This window comes from Mustelus asterias, chromosome 14 (genome assembly GCF_964213995.1).
Source record: "Mustelus asterias chromosome 14, sMusAst1.hap1.1, whole genome shotgun sequence".
Lineage (NCBI taxonomy): Eukaryota > Metazoa > Chordata > Chondrichthyes > Carcharhiniformes > Triakidae > Mustelus > Mustelus asterias.
The window spans coordinates 81,296,506-81,321,328 of NC_135814.1; the positions used below are offsets into that span (position 1 = coordinate 81,296,506).

The 24,823-nt window shown below is 43.2% G+C and overlaps 1 protein-coding gene across 1 annotated transcript in view; it reads right to left on the reverse strand.

Annotated features, from left to right (window-relative positions):
* Positions 1–24,823, reverse strand: part of unc80 (unc-80 homolog (C. elegans)) — a 505,340-nt gene that overhangs the window by 60,505 nt on the left and 420,012 nt on the right. Inside the window, exons 57-60 of the mRNA XM_078227718.1 lie at positions 24,236–24,420; positions 23,182–23,347; positions 20,681–20,860; positions 15,066–15,213 (exon numbers count right to left, since the gene is read on the reverse strand). Coding sequence (XP_078083844.1) covers positions 15,066–15,213; positions 20,681–20,860; positions 23,182–23,347; positions 24,236–24,420 — 679 coding nt within the window. The remainder of the gene's footprint in view (positions 1–15,065; positions 15,214–20,680; positions 20,861–23,181; positions 23,348–24,235; positions 24,421–24,823) is intronic.

Genomic DNA, 24,823 nt, shown 5'->3' on the forward strand with positions numbered 1-24,823 from the left:
CTGCCTGGGAGAGTGTTAGAGGGGGATTCCATAGGAGGTTTCAAGAGAGAGCTGAATATATATTTGCAAGTGATGAATTTAGAGGGCAACAGAGATAGGGCTGGAGAATGGGACTAACTGGGTAACTCTTTCAGGAGCCAGTGCAGACACATTGAGCCTCTTTCTGTGCTGTAAAATTCTATGATTCAAATGTCAACTCCTTGTATTAAAGAAATGCTTTCATTTATATGGGCCCTTTCATGACCACAGGACATCGCAAAACAATTTACAGCCAATGAAGCACTTGACTGTTGTAAGTGTAGGAAACACAGCAGCCAAACAGCAAGCTCCCACAAACAGCAAGGTGACAATGACCAGATAATCTACATTTGTGATGTTGATTAAAGGAATAAATATTGGTCAGGAGACCAGAAATAACCCTCCTTGTCTTCTTTGACATTGTGCACTGGATCTTTTACAGCCACTTGAGAAAGACAGTTGAAGTCTCAGTTTAATGTTCCATTCAAGAGAAGGCACATTCCACAGTGCAGCAGTCCGTCAGCACTGCACTGGAGTGTTAGCATAGACTACTGTGCTCAAGTCCTGAAGTAGGACTTTAACCCACAATATTCTGACTTCGGTGAGAGAGCTGTCACATGGCTGTCACACTTCTAACATAATGAAACATTTCAAGAGATTACATGGGAGACAGTGGAGAAACCAAGCAAGAATAGAAGAATTAGAGGAGGTGACAAACAACCATAAAGATAAATCCTGAGAAGGCGCCTAAGGGCAGGGAGAGAAAATTGTATAAAGGGAGAATGCACAGCAGCCTAACAGCCTCAGATGATTGTAACACATCGGCTGACACAGGATTGGAAGAGGTTTTGAAGGTGATGGAATTCATAAATAAGAACAAGGATTTTGAATTAATGCACTGCAAGATCAGAATTAATGGTGATCAGGAAAATGCATGAATGAGTTAGATTTAGTGTAGGCAGATGCAGAGTATTGGAAAGTTGAAGTTTGTGAAGACTGAAGATAGGATGGCTAGCCAGAAGAGTGTTGAAGAAATTAAGTTTTGAAAAGCGTTTCAGTGGTAGAGTATACCATCACTATACATATAGAAACTGACCTCAGAACCATAAAACCCTACACTGCACAAAGGCCATTCAATCCAATGAGTCTGCACTAACTCTCCAAATAAGCCTCTTACCCAGGATCACGCCCCCTCGCTCTATTCCCTTGCATTTACCATAATCCACCTGCACATCGTTGGACACTAAGGGGCAATTTAGCTTGGCCAATCCACCTAATCTGCACATCTTTAGACTGTGGGAAGCAACTGAAACATCTGGAGGATACCCATGCAGACACAGGGAGAACGTGCAAACCCCACACAATCACCTGGAATTTAACCCGGGTCTCTAGAGCTGTGAGGCAGCAGTGCTAACTACTGTGTCATCGTGCCACCTGGGTCAATTTCACGGGACAACAGCTTGTGCCTCATAGGTAGCTGAAAGATGTCTAATCCAATACTGGATGAGGCTATTTGTCAGGCACCCTGGGGCAGCTGCTTCAAGAAGATCCTATAAAATGCTCATGAAATATCCAACACCTATAGTAGAACCCCATATGGAAATTGGGCTTTTCTGAACAAAACAAACATTGGGCCTACTCTTCTTATGTTTTCAAGATGTGTGTGACTGGTAATCAGCCGTCACCAAAAAACGTTCTATTTTAAAGTTTAATGTGGAGCCAAAGTGAGTAGAAATGTTCTTCACAGCTCCACAGTGATCCTAAGTGCATCTGCTGTCTGGCGGCTGGTCTTCTCCCATTCTTATTCTTCTGCAGGGATTTACGACTGGACTGCTGCTAGCAATCAAAGTGTCCTGACACTTACTTCATTCACTTCCTCCAGATAAAAGCTGTTGCTATTTGTACTCACTTAAATCCTAGCTACGCCTACCCTTTTGTGAGATATGGGGGACAATCTTTGTTCCAGTCCTACTTAGAAAGGGGAAGGAGGGGACCTAAGGTACAAAATTAATTGTATCGGTGCCAGTTCCTGTTCTTGGCTTAAACTGGTTAAATTCACCGACGTTGCTTCCAATTTCCAACTTTCACTTATCTTCACATGGTTCATCTCTTCAACTTCTCTGGCCTGATTGTTCAAGTCTGAGTTAGGTAGCAGGAGTTGAGAAACCTCCCGGCTGCCACACCTATCTCGAATGTAAGATAGCAGGATCTTCACTCCGGGCTGGTGCAAGGTGGACTTGGGGCTCTGGAAGCAAATTGGAGGTGTCCACAGGGACTGAAGAATGCCAAGGTGAGTCGTTTAAAAAGCCTGCCTCAATTTTCTGGGACTTCAACCCCCTCACCCATTTATCTACTCCACATCCCCATACATGCTAACTCATGCCACCAGCCCACATCCAATGGTCCTTCATTCTTGCTATGCTAACCAATACCCCAACTACTCAATGGTCCTCCATGCCAAACCGTATCCCATATCCCCATGCAAACTAAGTGCCAACTCTTAACCCCAACTCACCACCCTTTGCCCTTACTCCATCCATGTCAACTCACACAAACCTCAGGAGTCATGTTGAGATGAAATAAAGTAAATACCTTCACTATATGTGTAAACAAAACAATCCAATTCAGGCAAACACATTCAATACATTTAAATCCTCTCGTGTACTTCATCCCTTATCAAAACAAGCAGTTGTATTCAAAATCCCACATCAGTAATAGAACATAGAACAGTACAGCACAGAACAGGCCCTTCGGCCCACGATGTTGTGCCGACCTTCATCTGAAACCAAGATCAAGCTATCCCACTCCCTACCATCCTGGTGTGCTCCATGTGCCTATCCAATAACCGCTTAAATGTTCCTAAAGTGTCTGACTCCACTATCACTGCAGGCAGTCCATTCCACACCCCAACCACTCTCTGCGTGAAGAACCTACCTCTGATATCCTTCCTATATCTCCCACCATGAACCCTATAGTTATGCCCCCTTGTAATAGCTCCATCCACCCGAGGAAATAGTCTTTGAACGTTCACTCGATCTATCCCCTTCATCATTTTATAAACCTCTATTAAGTCTCCCCTCAATCTCCTCCGCTCCAGAGAGAACAGCCCCAGCTCCCTCAACCTTTCCTCATAAGACCGACACTCCAAACCAGGCAGCATCCTGGTAAATCTCCTCTGCACTCTCTCCAGCGCTTCCACATCCTTCTTATAGTGAGGTGACCAGAACTGCACGCAATATTCCAAATGCGGTCTCACCAAGGTCCTGTACAGTTGCAGCATAACCCCACGGCTCTTAAACTCCAACCCCCTGTTAATAAAAGCTAACACACTATATGCCTTCTTCACAGCTCTATCCACTTGAGTGGCAACCTTTAGAGATCTGTGGATATGGACCCCAAGATCTCTCTGTTCCTCCACAGTCTTCAGAACCCTACCTTTGACCCTGTAATCCACATTTAAATTTGTCCTACCAAAATGAATCACCTCACATTTATCAGGGTTAAACTCCATTTGCCATTTTTCAGCCCAGCTTTGCATCCTATCTATGTCTCTTTGCAGCCTACAACAGCCCTCCACCTCATCCACTACTCCACCAATCTTGGTGTCATCAGCAAATTTACTGATCCACCCTTCAGCCCCCTCCTCTAAGTCATTAATAAAAATCACAAAGAGCAGAGGACCAAGCACCGATCCCTGCGGCACTCCGCTAGCAACCTGCCTCCAGTCCGAAAATTTTCCATCCACCACCACCCTCTGTCTTTGATCAGATAGCCAGTTACCTATCCAATCGGCCAACTTTCCCTCTATCCCACACCTCCTTACTTTCATCATAAGCCGACCATGGGGACCTTATCAAACGCCTTACTAAAATCCATGTATATGACATCAACCGCCCTACCTTCATCAACACACCTAGTTACCTCCTCAAAAAATTCTATCAAATTTGTGAGGCACGATTTGCCCTTCACAAATCCGTGCTGACTATCCCGGATTAATCCGCATCTTTCTAAATGGTCGTAAATCCCATCCCTAAGGACCTTTTCCATCAATTTACCAACCACCGAAGTCAGACTAACCGGTCTATAATTACCAGGGTCATTTCTATTCCCTTTCTTAAACAGAGGAACAACATTTGCCACTCTCCAGTCCTCCGGCACCATCCCCGTGGACAGCGAAGACCCAAAGATCAAAGCCAAAGGCTCTGCAATCTCATCCCTCGCCTCCCAAAGAATCCTAGGATACATTTCATCAGGCCCAGGGGACTTATCGACCTTCAGTTTATTCAAAACTGCCAATACATCCTCCCTCCGAACATCTATTTCCTCCAGCCTATTAGCCTGTAACACCTTCTCTTCCTGAAAAACATGGCCCCTCTCCTTGGTGAACACTGAAGAAAAGTATTCATTCATCACCTCGCCTATCTCTACTGACTCCATACACAAGTTCCCACTACTGTCCTTGACCGGCCCTAACCTCACCCTGGTCATTCTTTTATTCCTCACATAAGAGTAAAAAGCCTTGGGGTTTTCCTTGATCCGACCCGCCAAGGACTTCTCATGTCCCCTCCTAGCTCTCCTCAGCCCCTTTTTCAGCTCATTCCTTGCTAACTTGTAACCCTCAATCGAGCCATCTGAACCTTGTTTCCTCATCCCTACATAAGCTTCCCTCTTCCTTTTCACAAGACATTCCACCTCTTTCGTGAACCACTCGGCCATTTCCTCCCTGCCTGACAGGGACATACCTATCAAGGACACCCAGTATTTGTTCCTTGAAAAAGTTCCACTTTTCATCAGTGCCTTTCCCTGACAGTTTCTGTTCCCATCTTATGCCCCCTAATTCTTGCCTAATCGCATCATAATTACCTCTCCCCCAATTGTAAGCCTTGCCCTGCCGTCCGGCCCTATCCCTCTCCATTGCAATAACAAAAGACACCGAATTGTGGTCACTATCTCCAAAGTTCTCTCCCACAACCAAATCTAACACTTGGCCCGGTTCATTTCCCAGTACCAAATCCAATGTGGCCTCACCCCTTGTTGGCCTATCCACATATTGTGTCAGGAAACCCTCCTGCACACACTGCACAAAAAGTTCCCCATCCAAACTATTCGACCTACAAAGGTTCCAATCAATATTTGGAAAGTTAAAGTCCCCCATGACAACTACCCTGTGACCCCCACACGTATCCATAATCTGCTTAGCAATTTTTTCCTCCACATCTCTATTACTATTTGGGGGCCTATAGTAAACTCCTAACAACGTGACCGCTCCTTTCCTGTTTCTAACTGCAGCCCATATTACCTCAGTGTGCATATCCCCCTCAAAGTGCTTTTCCGCAGCCGTTAAACTATCCTTGATTATCAATGCTACTCCTCCACCTCTTTTACCAGCTTCCCTACACTTACTGAAACATCTATACCCCGGAACGTCCAACAACCATTCCTGTCCTTGTTCTACCCACGTCTCCGTAATGGCCACAACATCGTAGTCCCAAGTAGCAATCCACGCCCCAAGTTCATCCACCTTGTTCCGGATGCTCCTTGCATTGAAGTAGACACACTTCAACCCACCTTCCTGTCTACCGGTACCCACCCTTGACCTTGATACCTTCCCCAATACCTCACCACCCTCAACACTGACTTCCGGACTACAACTCCTTTTCCCACTCCCCTGACAAATTAGTTTAAATCCCCCTGAAGAGGCGTAGCAAATTTCCCTCCCAGGATATTGGTGCCCCTCTGGTTCAGGTGCACCCCGTCCTGTTTGTAGAGGTCCCACCTTCCCCAGAACGTGTTCCAATTATCCACGTATCTGAAACCCTCCCTCCTGCACCATCCCTGCAACCACATGTTTAAGTGCACTCTCTCCCTGTTCCTCAACTCGCTATCACGTGGCACCGGTAGCGTACCAGAGATGACCACATGTTTTGTCTTTGCTCTCAGCTTCCAGCCCAGCTCCCGAAATTCCTGTTTTAAATCCCCGTCCCTTCTCCTACCTATGTCGTTGGTACCAATGTGTACCACGACTTGTGACTGTTTCCCCTCCCCCTTAAGAATCCGGAAAACACGGTCCGAGATGTCACGGACCCTGGCATCCGGTAGGCAACAAACCATCCTCGAGTCTCTTTTGCTGCCACAGAACCTCCTATCTATCCCTCTAACTAACGAGTCCCCAATAACTATTGCCCTCCCGCTCTCCTCCTTACCCTCCTGAGCCACAGGGACGGACTCAGTGCCGGAGATCCTCTCACTGCGGCTCACCACTGGTATGTCGTCCCCCTCAACCGTATCCAAAGCGGAATACTTATTGCTAAGGGGAACAACCACAGGGGATCCCTGCACCGACTGCTTCTTCCCAGCCCCTCTCACCGTCACCCATCTATTTTCATTCCGCGGAGTAACTGTATCCCTCAAGCTTCTGTCTATGGCCATCTCTGCATCCCTAATGATCCTAAGTTCCTCCAACTCCAGCTCCAGTTCCCTTACACGGTTTTGGAGGAGCTGCAGATGGATGCACTTCTCACAGGTATAATCAGCAGGGACACTGACGTCGTCCCTCACCTCGAACATAGTGCAAGAGGAACATTGCACTGCCTTCACACCCATCCTCTCTAGATACCTTGCCAGTACCAGGTAGAAACAGCAAAAAATGAATTAACTCACCCCTGCTCGCCCTTTCTGCCCAAGCCCTGTGAGCCAAAGCCCTACAGCTTTCACTCTGCCTCCTGCTCACTCAAGCCCTGTGAGCCAAAGCCCTACAGCTTTCACTCTGCCTCCTGCTCACTCAAGCCCTGTGAGCCAAAGCCCTACAGCTTTCACTCTGCCTCCTGCTCACTCTGCTGCCCGCTAACGACGCTGCCCGCTCAAAAGTGCGGCCTACTTTTAAACCCTCCAAAACCTTCCCAGACTCCTGCTGGGCCCACTTCCTGTTTTGAAAAAAACCTCCGATTTTTTAACACAAATTTAACTTAAAATAAATAAATAAATGTAGTGAACAAACAAACTGCCTTCTCCTCAGCCTGGTCCTGTGGAACAGTAATATATTTTAATTGTCAATCAAACAGTGAACTTACAACCTTCTACTGTAATAATTATAGGTTGTAGAAAGCAGTCACGCAGTAATAAAGCAATGGGGGGGGGGGGGGGGGGCGGCGACTCAAGCGGAAGCCGTTTAGTGGACTTCCTGCTGGGCAGCACGACCCCCCAATTCACCGGGTGCTGGATTTATGGCGCTGTCAGCTCTGTGCCAGAATTTATTTAAATTAGAATTTGCCCATCATTAGTGGGACGGGACTGAAGTCTCCGGCCCGCTCCAGTGGGGTTTAAAACAGCTCTCCACTTGCGGGCAGCTGGCTGCCTGCCCCTGCTGGAGTGAAGGAGGGCCCCCAGGAAGTCGGAGGGTGTGGGAGGGTGTCCCCCTGGGCATTGTCAGTTTGGCAGTGCCAGCCTGGCACCCTGGCACTGCCCAAGGGGCAAAGTGGCAATGCCCACCGGCACTGCTAGTGCCAATGGGGTGGGGCCTAATGAGGGACAGGGCCTGTGGTGGAAGATTGATGGGGGTGGGGGTGTCCGTTGCCACTCTGCACTTTCATAGGCAAAGGGACGGATGCCAGCGATCGGGGTTGGCTATCAGGGTGGGGGGGAAATCCGCCTGCCAGGGCGGTCAGGGCTGTGGAGGGAGGTTGGGAGATGATGGTGGTTGGGACTTTGGTTGGGGGGGGGGGGGAGGGATTGGGACTGTTGGTGTGAGGGGAGAGATTGGGATTGCCGGGGGTGGGGAAGATCGAGGCAGGTCAAGGGTTGGAGGAGGTCGCACGGCCAGCAATGCTGGCCAGCAAACGGGAGGCCGGCAGTGTGGGGCTACTGCACATGTGCCAATCTGGGCGTTGACAGATCGGCGCATACGCACTGGTCCATTCAGTGCTATGCTACCGACCTCTCCAGTGGGAACAGGCCCCGCACCCAGCTTTTTAATGAGATTCACACCACTGCACTCTGCAGTGCACAGAGTGAGAAAAATTCATTTTGAAAATCCCACTGAAAAAACCAGTGGGATTTACTCCACTGGTTTTTATGTGAATTCGACACTTAGAATTTTTTGGGGGCGAATCCCACCCATGATGTTAGCATTTGGGTTAGGTCAACAAACAGCTATTGAAACTACTATGTTTTTTTTCAGTGCTCACAGAGACTGGTTACACATAAACTTGGTGGATTTGTTTGGATAGCCAGGGTTACACTTTGGAGAGGTATGGTACCGCTATGGATAGGATCGCAGGACATCTTCAGAAAAGATAAGATCGTTAAAAGTGAATATGATTATGCACTTTTTACACACAAAACCATTGGAACTTCCCAGCTATCAAAGTTGACAAAGCTGTCCTGGAAGTGTCTTAAGAGACTTATCAGGGATACTCACTGTATTTAAAAGCATCTGTACAGATATGTCTAGCCGCACTACTTTCGCTCTACATGACATGGATGTGGGAGAGGCCCCTCCATAAGGCAACATCCTTATTGTCTCGGTCCATCCGAGCTAACCCAGATTTGGCAGATTAGTTGCAGAACCAACTAATAGATCCGAGCAGCAATAGCTGGAGCTCCCCAGTTCTGCTTGTGTCCAAGCTGCACACGAAACCAAAATCCCTACAGGGGGAAAAGATCAAATTACAGCCTACTAAGTTCCTAGCAATCAGATCTAGTAATGGTGTCTGGGGTTGAGCTAATAATTTCACAGTTTAGAGGTGAATGGGGAAGAGTTAGGCCTGACAAGAGCAGGTCAGGCCTGCAGTCAGAAGAATTTGCATTTACGTAGAGAGAAGTATAGAATAACCTACAGATAGCCAACAATAGTGGCTTGACTGTTGTTTACAAACTGGGTGCTAGCAGCAATATACTGTTACTGTTTGTTTCACCAAGTGCCTCACAATATGTGAGAGTAAGCCAAACATGGGGCCGGTGACTTCCACCCCGTTTTACCCGCCTGTTATGCTGCTATGCCAAATAATAAGAAAATTCCACCTGTTGAGTAGGAATGAACTTTTTTTTTGTTGTTTTATTTTTCTCTGTTATTGACCATCGAATGAAATGAGAATCAATCTCACTTCATTCCTCAAGGGCTGGAAGTGTTATGAATTCACAATTTTTTTTTTGACAAATAACTTTTGAAAAATCATTCAACTGAAATCTGTAATATGAAAGGAGGCAGCACAAACTGCTTTAAAAATGCAATGTACCTTCCAAAATGAAAGCGAGAAAAGCAGACAAGACTACCTCTCCCTATAAGGAAGTGTGAAGAGAGACACATTGAAACCCAACTACAGGAGCTCACCAAGGCTCCTTAGGCAGCATGTTCCAGACCCACGATCACTACCATCTGGAAGGAGAAGGACAGCAGATACATGGGAACACCACCATCTGGAGCTTCCCCTCCAAGCCACTCACCATCCTGACTTGGAACTATATCGCTGTTGCTTCACTGTTGTTGGATCAAAATCATAGAATCGTTGAATCATAGAATCCCTACAGTGCAGAAAGAGGTCATTCAGCCCATCATGTCTGCACCAACAACAATTCCACCCTGGCCCTATCCCCGTAACTCCACTTATTTAGTTCCCATGACACTAAGGGGCAATTTAGCATGGCCAATCAACCGAACCCACAAATCTTTGGATAGTGGGAGGAAACCGGAGCACCCAGAGGAAACCCATGCAGACACGGGGAGAATGTACAAACTCCATGCAGAGTGACCTGGGGCAGAATTGAACTTGGGTCCCTGGCGCTGTGGGGCAGGAGTGCTAACCACTGTGCCACCCTCTCAATATTGTGAAAACTTGAATCAAATTGTGCTATAACTGCCTGAGCTCCAGGGAATACAACCATAAATATAAACTTCCTAAGGTGTGATGCCCACACATTACTCCAGATGTAGTCAAGTCAGGCTGAAGCATGACTTTGATCTTTTGGAATTCTATAGCAGAATTCCATGGACCGTTTGGATTATTTACTGTACTTCATAGAATCATAGAATTCTACAGTGCAGAAGGAGGCCATTCGGCCCATCAAGTCTGCACCGACTACAATCCCACCCAGGCCCTATCCCCATAACCCCATGCAGTTAGCCCAGCTAGTCCCCCTGACACTAAGGGGCAATTTACCATGGCCAATCCACCTAACCCGTAGACCTTTGTACTGTGGGAAGAAACCGGAGCACCCGGAGAAAATCCACGCAGACACGGGGAGAATGTGCAAGCACCACACAGACAGTGACCCAAGCCAGGAATCGAACCCGGATCCCTGGTGCTGTGAGGCAGCAGTGCTAACCACTGTGCCACCGTGCCACCCCGTACTTGTTCAAGATGTTTTAATGTTCTACATACCTAGAATCTGAGGGCAGTGCTGTCACGTGAGGTGTGCCATATTAAAGAAAACAGTGGAGAGGCATATGTGGCAGAAGCTAGAGAGAACAAGTTTGGAGGACATGAATAACAAGAGGTCAAGTGGTGGCTGACAGGAGCAGGGGAGCTCAGTCCTAGAGCACCAGTGGATGTTAATAACTTTACATTAACAGAGGAAGCTAAACATGGTGACGCACACTGATTTCAGATCTAAGCCTCTCCATTCCACTGGTAATTTCAAGCACCCCAAGTTACACAGCCCATAATATTTTCAAGTGAGATTTGCTTTATCAAATAATGATGTTGTAATACATGCAGAGCTTCTTTAAAAAAACAAGTGCGTTTGAAACCTGGCATTTCAACATTTTAAAATCTCCAATGCATAGTTTTGCACATAGTTCACAAATATGTCACAAAATTGTAACAGGTGCCCAGAGCTTCATCCCTAGGTCAGGATCACTGAGTTGGGAGATTTTCAGGCTCTGCAAACCCACCTTTTAAATCTGACCTGCATTTTGGTAGGAATAACAGCAAAATGGACTATTATTTAAATGGTAAAAAATTGCAGCATGCTGCTGTGCAGAGGAACCTGGGTGTCCTTGTGCAGGAATCTCAAAGAGTTGGTTTGCGGGTGCAGCAGATAATTAAGAAGGCAAATGGAATTTTGTCCTTCATTGCTAGAGGGATGGAATTTAAAAACAGCGAGATTATGTTGCAGTTATATAAGGTGCTGGTGAGGCCACACCTGGAGTACTGTGTACAGTTTTGATCTCCTTACTTGAGAAAGGAGATACTGGCACTGGAGGGGGTGCAGAGGAGATTCACTAGGTTGATTCCGGAGTTGAGAGGGTTGGTTTATGAGGAGAGACTGAGTAGACTGGGGCTCTACTCATTGGAATTCAGAAGAATGAGGGGAGATCTTATAGAAACATATAAGATTATGAAGGGAATAGATAAGATAGAAGCAAGGAAGATGGCGGGTGAAACTAGAACTAGGGGGCATAGCCTCAAAATAAGGGGAAGCAAATTTAGGACTGAGTTGAGGAGGAACTTCTTCACTCAAAGGGTTGTGAATCTGTGGAATTCCCTGCCCAGTGAAGCAGTTGAAGCTACCTCATTGAATGTTTTTAAGGCAAGGATAGATACATTTTTGAACAGTAAAGGAATTGAGGGTTATGGTGAATGGGCGGGTAAATGGAGCTGAGTCCACAAAAAGATCAGCCATGATCTTATTGAATGGCGGAGCAGGCTCGAGGGGCCAGATAGTCTACTCCTGCTCCTGGTTCTTATGTTCTTATGTCAGATTTTTGGTCTGGGAGGAGCAGGCTGAAAAAGAAGTCGGGGTGTGCAACCCCAGAATGAATATGCAGATGCAGGGCATGGAGGTACGCTTGGCCTCTGTGCTCCAGCACTGTGTTTAGACAAATAAAAATTAATAAAAAACAAAAAATTCCCTCCAGTACACACATGCACCATCTCCCCCCCAACCCCACCCCCCCCAACATATCCTTGTGCCCCATCCATGATAACCTATGCCAACTAATGGCCTCACCCCCATGGTCCCTCATACCTCTATGTCAAATTAGAGCCAGTTCATGCAAAACCATGCCCCTCACCCAGCACTCTTTTCCCTTACCCCCCTCCACTCCAGTTCGTTGATAGCTTTGATACTTTTCAGACAGGTGTGAAAGCTTTGACAAGATAACACTTCCTGGAAAGCTTTGACAGTTTGACAGCTCTTTAATAGTTCCTTTACAGCTGGACAGCTCTTTACAATTCCTTGACAGATGGACAGTTCTTTGAGAGCTGGACATTTCTTTACAGTCCCTTGACAACTTGACAGTTGGATAGCACTCTAACAGTTCTTTGACAGCTGAGCAGTTCATTGACAGTTGGACAGCTCTTTAACAGTATCTTGACAGATAGACAGGTCTTTGACAGCTTGACCTTTAATAATTCTAAAGGTTGCTTTACCTGCCCCATAGGGTGCCTTCATGGCTATCCAATTGTTTCCTATCAAGTTTCGATGACTCTTACCTGTACTAATCTGCACACTCCAGATTCCACACTTCTGTTCTTCCAAAATCCCATTGCAGTGTCGGCAGCTGATGATTTAAATGGCCAGCTCATCTGTGAATTGTGCATGCATGAACCCCAGCCCAACTCCAGTCCCACTGTTACGAAGATAGGAAATTCCAGTTTTGGGTGGGGGTTGTGCTTAGAAATTATAGCCATTTCTGGGATTTTTGCCACAACAGTGTAAGTCTGGGCCATTTTTACAAATGTAGAAATAATATTCAGCTGATTTTAATCTAGGAGAATCAAACTGGTATGACCTTTTAAACATTCAGTCCCGTGGTCAGAGATACCGAGGTACTAGATATGTATTTTCATAAAGTTTATGCCTAATAATGTAATGTACCCTGTGTATCAAATAATTAGAAAATTGGCTGACAACACCAATCCAGTGTTATTTCAAAGATATTACATGGGAATGTACTTAATTTATTTGTTGGTGTTAATTTGGTTTGTATGTCAAGCTGCAAACTAAGGGCTTCGGAGATGAAGAAACATTGAAGATAATGTTTAAACAAACAGGGTGGTAAAAGAAAGAGTAGAGCCAATTGAAGATAAAAATGGGGACTTGCATGTGGAGGTAGGAAAAACAGTGGCAGTATTAAATATATATTTAGTATCTGTCTTTAGAAAGGAAGAAGATGTTAACCAGGCCAAGGTGAGAAAGGAGATAACTGTTGAGAATTGAGCAGGAGGTATTGCAAAAGTTATGTTTTCTTAAAATAGATAAGGTACCAGGACCAAGTGAAATGTATTCAAGGACACAGAGTGAAGTGAGAGTGGAAATTGCAGAGACACTAATGATAATTTTCCAGTCTTCCTTAGACACAGGGGTGGTGCCAGAGAACTGGCGATTTGTGAATGTCACGCCCTTGTTCAAAAAGGAGTGCAAGGATAAATCCAGCTACCATCGACTAGCCAGTTTGACTCCAGTGGTAGGGAAACCTCTGGAAACATTGTTCAGGACAACATCAATAGTCAGTTTAGTTTAGTTTATTTATTAGTGACACAAATAGGCTTACATTAACACTGCAATGAAGTTACTGTGAAAATCCCCTAGTAGCCACATTTTGGCATCCCTTTGGGCACACTGAGCGAGAATTTAGCATGGCCAATGTACCTAACCAGCACGTCTTTTAGACTGTAGGAGGAAACCGGAGCACCCAGAGGAAACCCATGCAGACATGGGGAGAATGTGCAAACTCCGCACAGTGACCTATGTTGGAAATCGAACCCGGGTCCCTGGCGCTGTGAGGCAGCAGTGCTAACCACTGTGCCACCAAGCTACCCATAGTCACTTAGACAAGTGCAATATAATTAAGGAAAGATTGCATGTATTCATTAAGGGAAAATCATGTTTAACTAACTTGCTGGAGAGTTTTGAGGAGGTAACAGAGAAGATTGATAAGGGCAAAGCTGTTGATGCAGCATGCATTTTCAAAATGCATTTGAAACAGTGCCAAACAACAGATTTGCGATCAAAATTCTAGCTCATGGAATAAAAGGGAAAGTAGGCACTTGAAAAGAAATTGGCTAAGTGACAGGAAACAGGGTAATGGTTGTTTTCCAGATTGGGAAAAAGTTTGTAGTGGAGTTCCCCAGGGATTAGTGTTGGGACCCTTGCTCTTCCTGATAAATATAGATGACCTAGACTGTAAAGTTCAGGGCATGATTTCAAAATTTGCAGATGATACAAAGATTGGAAATGTTGTCAACTGTGATGAGGATAGTCTTGAACTTCAAAGGACATGTTGGTGGATTGGGCAGACAAGTGACAGATGAAGTTCGATGCAGGTGATATGAAGTGATTCATTTTGGCAGGAAAAATATTAATCGGAGCATTGAGTACAAGAGTAAGGAGGCATGTTGAACTTGTATGAGACACTAGATAGGCCTCATCTGGTGTACTACATCCAGCTATGGGTGCCATGCTTGAGGAAGGATGTGAAAACATTGGGGAGAGTACAGAGGAGATTCACAAGAATTATTCCAGCATTAAAGAAATGTAGCAATAAAGATATGTAGGAAAGGAAAGCTATGAGAGATTGGAACTGCTTTCCTTGGAAAAAGACTGAAAGGAGACTTGATAGAGGTATTCATGATCCTGAGGGATATCTACATGGGAAATAGTGAGAAACTGTTCCCACTCAAGAGAGCATCAAGACTGGACAGCACAGGTTCACAATAATTGGCAAAAGGAGTAAACGTAATTTGAGAAAAGTTTTTTCACCCAGAGGGTGATTGGAATGTGAAACAAACTTCCTGAGAGGGTGGTACAGGCAAGTTCAATCGAGGTATTCAAAAGGGAATTGGGTTGCTATCTGAAAAGAAAGAATGCACAAGGTTATGGGGATAAGGCAGGGGGGTGGGACTAGGTAGAATGTTCTTTCCGAGATAGGCCAAATAGCCTCCTTCTGCACTGTAAAGATTCTGTGATTCTGGTTGATATATTCATAGAATAGTACTATTATTCTCCACATTTAAAATTTCAGTGGACATGTTGACTTTTAGCAGTAATTTATATAGTAATGTATATAGCATTTCAATTAAAGTTACAGAAATTGTTGGCTTCATTACCTGTGGCTGGGTAAAATTCTGAGGCTGGAGTCAGGCTGAGGAGCAGACATGGTAGAGACATGGCTGGAAAATCGACGACGCCCTCGACTACTGCTGGCGAGATATGCTTCTTGTTCACTAACAACGCTAGGCATGCTTGCAGTGTCATCTGCAGGGCAGAGAGGAAAATCTATTTAGACAGCTTTCTTTTCCTAATCTAATAGCAAAGTTATGGTGCATCAATGACAGTATTAAAAATAATAAAGCTGGCGTGAAACATGCTGGAACCCCCAATAATAGCGGTTTCTATAATAGCAAACACTTCTATGATAAGGCTACAGAAGTTGTAAAAGTATTTTTACAATTTGTAAATTTTTCAAGTACAAATGTTTAAATTGCCTTTTCTGTGCACCTGGGATGTGTCAATCTGGCGACCCAATAATCTGACAACAGTCATCAGTGTTTCAGATATAGAAAATGCAGATTATATGTGTAAGAGCTTTTAGTATTTCAATGAAAAGACAAGGTAATTCATCTGAAGTGGGAAACAGAGGGACAAACTGTCCATTGAATAACTTAAATTCAGAATTTACATGAACTTTTCTGTTGGATCCAATAAAAAAGTTCCTCTGGAAGCCATCTTCTGCTCTTAATTTCCATCCCTCCTTCCCGCATGGCTTTTAGCTACAACACACCACTTCCTGCTTAACATAAACCTTTGTTAATGCAACTCTGTATTCAGCTATAAAAAGATATGCAAACACGACACCAATTTTACCAGCCTTCCTACATGGTTGCAGGATCCAGTTGCTGACTAAATGATTTGTCTGTGCTCTCAAGACTAAATACAGTGAAAGTTAGCATGAAACCATTGCACCTGTGGCACTGCTTTACTGAATAATGAACAAATACAGTGAAATTGTGATGAGTCAAACTTGGACGAGCTGAAATTCTGGTTATGTCAAAGTTATCAACCAATCTCACCGGCAGATTAGCAAATCCAATAGAACGATGCCCTCATGTTTAAAGTCTACACCGGCAATTTTGGATTAGCCCAATTTATCTAAGCTTGTCAAATGACCATACCAACAAACTAGAGATAAGTTAGACCAGATAAGAGCAGGAAATCATGGAGCGCTGGGCAAGCCATCATTTGACATTGAAACCTCCCTGTGAAAGGACGTGCAAAATCTGAGAATCTGGCTAGCTTGTGAGAAAGGTAAAGGTGTTGTCAAACGGAGAAAAGGTGAAGTTGATTCAGCAAGTGGAGAAACTGCAAACTGCAAAGCAGACATTGTAAAGGAGTGGATGATTCCACTATCAAGTTTGTCCACCATCATGAAACAAAAGACGAACATCTTGGAACTGTTCGACAAGCAGACATTTTCTCCAGCAAGGAAGAGGATGAGAACAGCTGTCTATCCTGCTATTGAAGAAGCTCTGCTAATGTGGTTTAGGGCAGACAACATTCTTATCTCCAGTCCAAACCGTCCAGTCATGCAAGAAGGAGTCGCTCTGGCCAAAAAGATGGATCACACGGAGTTTACCCTGCAGCAATGGCTATCTAGACAAGGAATGGCATTGTCTTCTGCTTTACTAACCCTGACATTTTCTTCTTACTGCATAACCTTGATTGCTGAAACTATTACAGTGTTGCCTTTGGGTAAGTGACCTCAGGGAGGATGCCAGATCAGCTACCCCCACTCCCACGATACCAGAAGGGAGCAAGGCATGGCGAGTGTGTGGCAGTTAAGGTTGCATTCACAGAGGATTAGATCCAAAATAATCTTGGCTATGTCTTGAACGAAAATGCAGGAGATTTTTAATGCGGCTGAAGCCAGACTGTTTGACTGTTTTTTTGCAAAACATTTGATGGCTAAAGGTGAAACAATGAATGATGGAAAGCAGAGCAAGAACATTGCTCTGTACCAACATGAATGGCACCAAAATGCTGCCGCTTCTTGTGATAGAAAAGTTGAAGAAGCTACGTTGCTTCAGAAATGTCAGGCAGGACTCACACAGTGCAATGCTCACAAAGGCGCCTGAATGATCTTCAGCATTTTTGAGGTATGAATCAGGGAAGTGAACCAAACATATCAGCAAAAAAAGGAACAACATCATAATTGCAGCCAACAGTCCCACACACCCCGCCATCGCTGGCCTCAAGAGCATCAAGCTGATGTTCTTGTCTCCCAAAATCACAGCCAAACTCCAGCCAATGGATCGGGGGAGGTGATTAGGAACCTGAAAACCCACCATCGACTGCTGATCTCTCAATTTATCAAGGTCATCAATAAGAAGTAGGAATGCAATCTAACTATATTGGAGGCCATGTTTATGATGAAGAAGGTGTGGGAGATATTGACAGAAGCCACATTTGCCAACTACTTCCACCACAAGGGGTTCAAACAGATTATGACTGCACAAGACATCGAACATGAGAAGGAGGAGCAGGATGAAACCAAACACCCCAAAGATGAAGTATTTTGAGCTCACCCGTAGGAGGCTGGCATGGATGTTTCAGCAGAGCCAACCATGCAAACGTAAAGCAGAGGTGGACAATGTTGAACACTGCATAATGGAACTGAGAAATGATGCCATTATAGATGCAGTGTGTTCTTTAACCAAGGAACCCAAGGAAGCTGATGACCCTGAAAAGTCTGATGAATACCCATCTGCTTGCCCAACTGTTTCCCTAGCCAATGCCACAAAGGATGCTCTGGGATTTTGCACTGCAACACCAAGACACCAAAAACACATTTGACTGCATTGATGCCATGGTGGACTGTATCACGCATGTCCAAAGATAACACACTAAGCAGGAAAGATTACACTCTGGAACTAACTCCTATTATTCTTCAATGCAAAGTTCCAGCTTTTTCAATGTCAGGCCATTATACACTGTGAACAAATTGAATGAAGACTTTTTCATACAGATGCTGCTTTACTGAGTATTAATTTTGAATTTGAATCTGTTGTTTTGACATTGATCATGTTTTAAGGCATGTTGGTTTATTGTACTTTCCTGTATAACTACAACTTAGCCCATTAGAAACCTTATCTGCCTCAATCTTGTCTGGTGAACCAGTGTGTAGAATTAGCAGGTATCTGGTGTACTGGCCAAATCCATCCCTCAACCAATGTCACTGACCTTTCTACGTGCAAACTGGCTGCTGTGTCTCCTTCGTTACAGCAGTGACTACTCTTCAAAATATATTTCATTAGCTGTGAAATGCTTTGGGATGTCTTAAGGTCAGGAACCACACAATATCACTTATAGCGCTTCACAAGTCTTTCTTTATAAAGGGTGTGAGCTGTGACCCATGTCTATGTTTTAGGCTAAATTGAACTTTGTGGTCCTTGACTGGATACATATAAAATAGCTGGCCTGGAATTGTATAGGGGCTACACTTGTTTTAAAATTGGAAAAGCAATGATTGAGTATCCAATATACCAGGCAGTATGCATCCATCTATCTCATTCTGGAAGTATCTAAAATTGTAATTAAAACATTGAAATAAGAGTTCAATGTTTGTTCTAGGAATGTTTTGTAAAATTAGACTGCCCCAGCCCTAACCTGACCCATGACAAATCTGCAGGTCACAATGATAACAGGCAGCATAAACTCATCAATAATACAAATTAAATAATTCACAGCTTGCCTTTTAGGCCGCAGCTTAACTTTTGTGTGATTTTGGCCAAATTTATCACTTCTAAAACTGATTTCTGATTTTTTAAAAATTCACTTATCCTCATTGATTTTCACTTACTAGCCCAGAGACTCTGGGGTTGAAATTCACCTTGTACAGTAGTCATATTGCAGTGGCCGTCAACTATATCGACCAGCATGTATTCAGTTCCATTTCGGTTAAGGGTAGTTAATACTTGGCATAAATACTGGTATAAAAGGTGACTTCCTGAAACTATGCATTTTACGCTACTACATAAGATGAATTTCTATGCCACCGATATTAAGGAAGGTAACTCAAAACATTTTCTGACTCAGCAAACTTGGCTCAGTTTAAAGCATCTGGTCACACAAAATTTTCACTCCAGGGGCATGGTAGTGGGATAGAATCCAGCTTGCTGACTCTGGAATCATATCTTTGGCTGCCAAGGTGGTGGGCGACTGCTGAGGCAGGCTGGTTAGGTTGCCCAGTTTGATTGTTCAAGATGTAATCAAAGCAGTTAAATCCTCTAGCCCTCACCCCACTTCACCCCTCTCCATGGCCTTCATGTCATCATTGCCAACTCATGCCCCACCCACCCTCCAAGAATCCTCATACCTTCCAAGATAATTCCATGTCAATTCACCCACTATTTACCATGGGAAGACTCCAGGAGCCATATGGAGATGAAATAAAATACCGATCTAACCATCTAAGAGAGCTCTAACTTTATGCACTTGACAGTGAAAAAAAGCTCCCATTCATGGAGCCCATTCAAACCTTTTAAATCTGAAGTGGTTAATCTCTTAGGAACAAACTTCTATTTATATTCCACATCAAAATCAGCTAATCCTTTAAACTGTGAATTCAGAACCTCCCTGCTGAGATCATTGTAATTTTTGAAACTCAGCCAAGCTATTAGAGAAAGGTCAAATACACACCAACTGGCCTGTGAATTAAAGTAACCCAACAAGGATTTTTTAACAACCGCTGGCAACATCAACCATTTTATTTCTATAGTTTAAAGAGCAGTAGATTTTAAAAACTTCAGATCATGACAATTAAACTGACCTATCCACCCTTCAAGAATACTTACATCTATTCCATGAATTCATGACTCCAACACTGTGGGCTAAGGCCCTTGCAACAACCAAAATGGGGTCTATTTAAACTCAGCACTGAGTTCAAATGATCCCTCTGAGTTTGGGTTTTCCTCTTGTTAGATTCACATCCCACCTCCCTTTCCCCCCACCAGCTAAAATGGGATCTGTTAGAAATGGGGGCAGGAATTCCACATCAGGATCCTGGCTGTCATTTTTAAAGATCTACAGTGTCTCTGAAAATCCAGCCATAAATGTCACTTCATTGATGCATCATTTTATACTTCAGATCAGTTACCTCAATGCTGATCAGTAATCATACTTCAGACTAACCTACTTAGTATGGATCAGTATTTGTATTCACACACACTTCTATTTACACACACTGAGTTAGATTTGTGATTTATAAGTAAGCAGAGAAAAAAGCAGCAAGCAGGAAGCTTTTTTTGAATAGCAGAAAGCGCTGAATTTTTCATCACAAATTTTTAAGTTAGGGCAAATTGAACTTTGGTCCTAATATTAGTCATCATACTCTATGTGCAAGACTGAGCACAGTTTGAATCAGGATGGTCTGAAATTCTAAAGCTTGTTGAAGAATTGCATAGGCAAATAATTTATTGATTTAAAATATTGTAAAATACAGAGGTGCATTCAACATTATAGCAGGCACCATTCAAAGACAATTCAACTTAGACCTCATGTTGTATTAAATACAAAAACAGCAGCTCATGCTACTTTTCATAGCCTAAACAAATTACGACTGTTGAAATGAAAAAAGTGCAAATGATGATTAGACTGTCATGTTTGATCTACTAAAAGCAAATAACATGCGAGTTGAATTGAAGCTCTGTTAATGACAAATGCTCACTTTCACCATCCTCCTCATCAGTCCTGCTTAGTGTGTCCTGAGAGGCCTGATGAGAAGGCTGGCTGTCCTGCTCCCACACAGTGCCTGTCCCCGTGTTTGAACGAGACATGGTGGCCAGACTCAAGCGGTAAGCTGATGTGGAGGTTCCCACAGTGCTGATGGAAGGTTTGCCTTGGTATGCTGCAAAGATATAATGAACAAGTTATGTGAGACAAATATGGCAATGCAAGATTCTGATTAGAGTATTGTCATCAACTGCAAGGCAGTAACAGGAGTCTTGCACAAAAAGATATAATGACCAGAAAATATTAGTAAAATGCATAAGTCAATGGGAGAACTATAGGCACAGCTTCCTGTTCTCAGTGTGTAGAGGATGAGTGCTGGAAAATGGGAAATTATAGCAGTTTGCATCTGGGGACAGCTTCTACCTAGGATAGAAAGGAAACCACTAGCTCAAAAGTGATTTGTGTCCAAACGATAAGGTCATCCTACTGTGTATTTCAGTTGGACATGTTCCATAAGTTCTATCGCAAGCAATCAGATACTCGCTGAGACAACTCATTTCACTCACGTTCTGATCAGGAAGCATACTGATGGCAGTTGTGCAAAAATCGATGGCTTACTCTTAATGGAAGGAGGATACATGGTGGTAAACAATTCATAAGGTGACAAAATTTAATAATATGGCAAGGTAAAAGGACATGTATTTAAAAGAAAAACTGTACATAATAGGTTGGTGATACTACTGAGCTGCCTTCATAATTGTGCTTGAAAATTGTAAAATACCCTGAATGCCTAAGCATAAATGTATTCCCTAAAATGATTTACTGCTTAATGATAGTTGTGATTGCCATCAAGAAATGGAAATTATTATTGTAATTTATATTTTTCAAGGATATTAAACAGCCTTATGCTGATTTTCTATTGTTTGTGAACTTTTAAGGGCGATAATCCTTAATTTCTAGACTTTTATTGCAAAATTCATTTACAATAACACAGAGCAACACAAACAAGACATATGGGGTCAATTCTGCAGTCTTGTTGCAGTGCTGAGAACACTGTTTCTTATGCACAATGTGTATTACTAGTACACATCTGAACTTGCAAAGTTATGTTATATAAATTATTCAAATGCATTCCCTGTGTGCATTAGTCTGCTCCTGTGCTGCGACCAATGCTGGGAGTTGGATTTCCAGGATAAATTTAAAGACTGATGGGAAAAGTTAATGGGATGTAGCCACTTAAAGGTAAACGATTGCATGGTGTAAACAGTCATGCCAGCCAAGCTCAATGCTGTGTATGGTATCTGTATGACCTAGAAACAGATGCAAGAGACAATGGCTTACTTTAAGGAATTAGAACCATGTCCCAAATTACTTGCCACAAATATTACCTGCCAATCTGTTTCGCACTTATTGCTTGCCTATGCTAAGGCCTCACACAATCTTAAAGTTCTTTCACAGCATTCATGCATACTCACATTTTAAATGAGCATAAACTCACAAGTTGAAACTTACAATTGAAAGCTTTACCACAGATCCATCTTTCAAAGACTCCACATATCAAACTATGATAACACAAGCATGGTCACTGAGAATGTAAATTAACGTTGGTAATATTGAAGTTAGTTGTGGCCTCTGGTACTCTGAGAAATGCAGCAGTGCAGTAATATTAGGTAGCCGTCTTACTCTATTCATTGGGAGAGTAGATGAAAGTGCAGGCCATGCTGACAGGCTATGGTGACTGATCTGGCAATCAATTGTTTTATACATATATAAGCAGCGCGTGAATTAATATTACAGTGTTAGATGAGCATGAGGCATAACGGTTGAGAGCCAATCACTGAGCTAGCTGTCCCACTGTTGCAAGCTGGTTGCAGGTATCATTGGTGCAGATGGCAAACTTCTGTAACTGGCTCCTAGCTGGTCCTGAGCAAGCTGAGACAAGTATCATTAGTGACGGCTAGGTAAATTTGCTAAGGTCTGCAGCCCTTTCAACTATGTAGTTTAAACACTTTAAAACAAAGCTTTATCTTAAGCAACAACAAAAAAATGACAAATTAATGAGCTTTGATGAGGGTTAAGGCATGCAAACTCTAAGACACACAAGATTCAGCAGATCATTAAATTGCAGCCTAATAGGAAACAAATACTAGGCCGGTTTTTCCAATTCCATGATCTTCCTGTGCCCATGCTGCAATTACTCTCCTGCAGAGTGCCACTGCAGAATTGGCCCCATTGTATATATGTATATATATACGGAGGAATGTCATCCTTCAAAAGGCACTCCTATTAGTTCAACCTAAGGAGATCAACACCGCTTCATCATCACAATAGTTCCAGATATCTTCTGCTCTCCAATCTTAAGCTCTCTAACCAGAGATTGAATTAAGTGGCAAATTAAGGATACTCGTATGCCGTGGTTAAACTATTAGGACACATTTTATTTGTGATCTGCAGTAATCCACAAGAAAAGAAAATTTTTGCCTAGACTACCATTACCTGATCCACTGTGCACCGCCTCCTTCAGGATTTTTAATTCGCTATGAAATTCAGCGACTAGTGAACTCTTGCAGAGTGGTCTTGGAATGAACCGGCGCTCGAGCTGGTCTACAATATGATGCCGCGCAGTCATTTCTTCATGATTTTCTGCTGGTTGACTTAACAGCTGGAAGGATTCGAGAGAGAAAACAAGCATAAATTTGCCTTTGTAGAAAAAGTTCTTGGCATTTCCCCTATTTAAATGTAGTATTTTCTCCCTTCTTAGGTTCTTGCTGCAATATATAACATTCACAATTCAGGTGCAACTAAGTGATATTGCACTGTATTGAAGCTCTGTAACTGGGCACTATGATGTGGAGATGCCGGCGTTGGACTGGGGTGGGCACAGTAAGAAGTCTCAACACAGGTTAAAGTCCAACAGGTTTATTTGGAATCACGAGTTTTTAAAGCGCTGCTCCTTCATCACTCACGTTGGACTTTAACCTGGTGTTGTGAGAGTTTTTACTGGGTGCTATGAGTAACACAGATTTAGCTTTTAATTTTTCCTCTCTCCCTTTAAAGAATATCATAATTTAGATTTAAGAGCCTGGATGGAAAATGAGAAAGAAGTAGGTATTACAGTCCCTATACCGGCTGAAACTCTCATGAAACAAGAGATTTATCTCTTGGCATTTGCAACACTTGTGTCAGAAGCAAGTGGAGTCGTGGGCAGACTAACAGAAGGCACTGATGGCTATAGACTTTAAAAGCATTTGTAGCCCATGGTGTTGGTGGCAGCAAATTTTGTTCAATCATACATCAAGCCATGAAAGGCAAAAATGCAGGCCAGGAAGAAGCAGGAAGAAGCACAATATCCGCCTGAATTGTGGCTAAAGTGGAAATTCTTCCCCTTTGTATTTGAATATAACAAACTATTATAGAAAACATTGCAGAATATCCATAGATTACATGATTATTTATGTAGTTTAATATGCTGAAGCTGATTCAACACAATTACCACATCCATTTTAAAAAAAAATCCACTGTTGGAAAAATTATTGAGAATTTTCTTTACCTTACATTGGATAAAAGGACGCAGAAGAACGAAGATAGGGATTCTTGTCCTCACTATAAAGTCAATGAAATCCCACATGGCAAGACCTCCGACCTTTCGCAGTGCCATTTCTTTGACTTGCAAACTGAGCTTGTACCATTGACTTCCCAAATGACGCTCAAAGCAGACAAGGATCACCTTTAATGCTAACAGGCATAGGAACATTTAAAATAGAGAGACAAATAAGAAGTAAATGATAAGGCCATTACTAAAATTTAATTTTGTCTAACATATTTCTGGGCACTATGATGTGGAGATGCCAGCGTTGGACTGGGGTGGGCACAGTAAGAAGTCTCAACACAGGTTAAAGTCCAACAGGTTTATTTGGAATCACGAGTTTTCAGAGCGCTGCTCCTTCATCACTCACGTTGGACTTTAACCTGGTGTTGTGAGAATTGTTACTGGGTGCTATGAGTAACACAGATTTAGCTTTTAATTTTTCCTCTCTCCCTTTAAAGAATATCATAATTTAGATTTAATAGCCTGGATGGAAAATTAGAAAGAAGTGGGTATTATAGTCCCCTGGAATAGAACTAAATGCTTTTCACT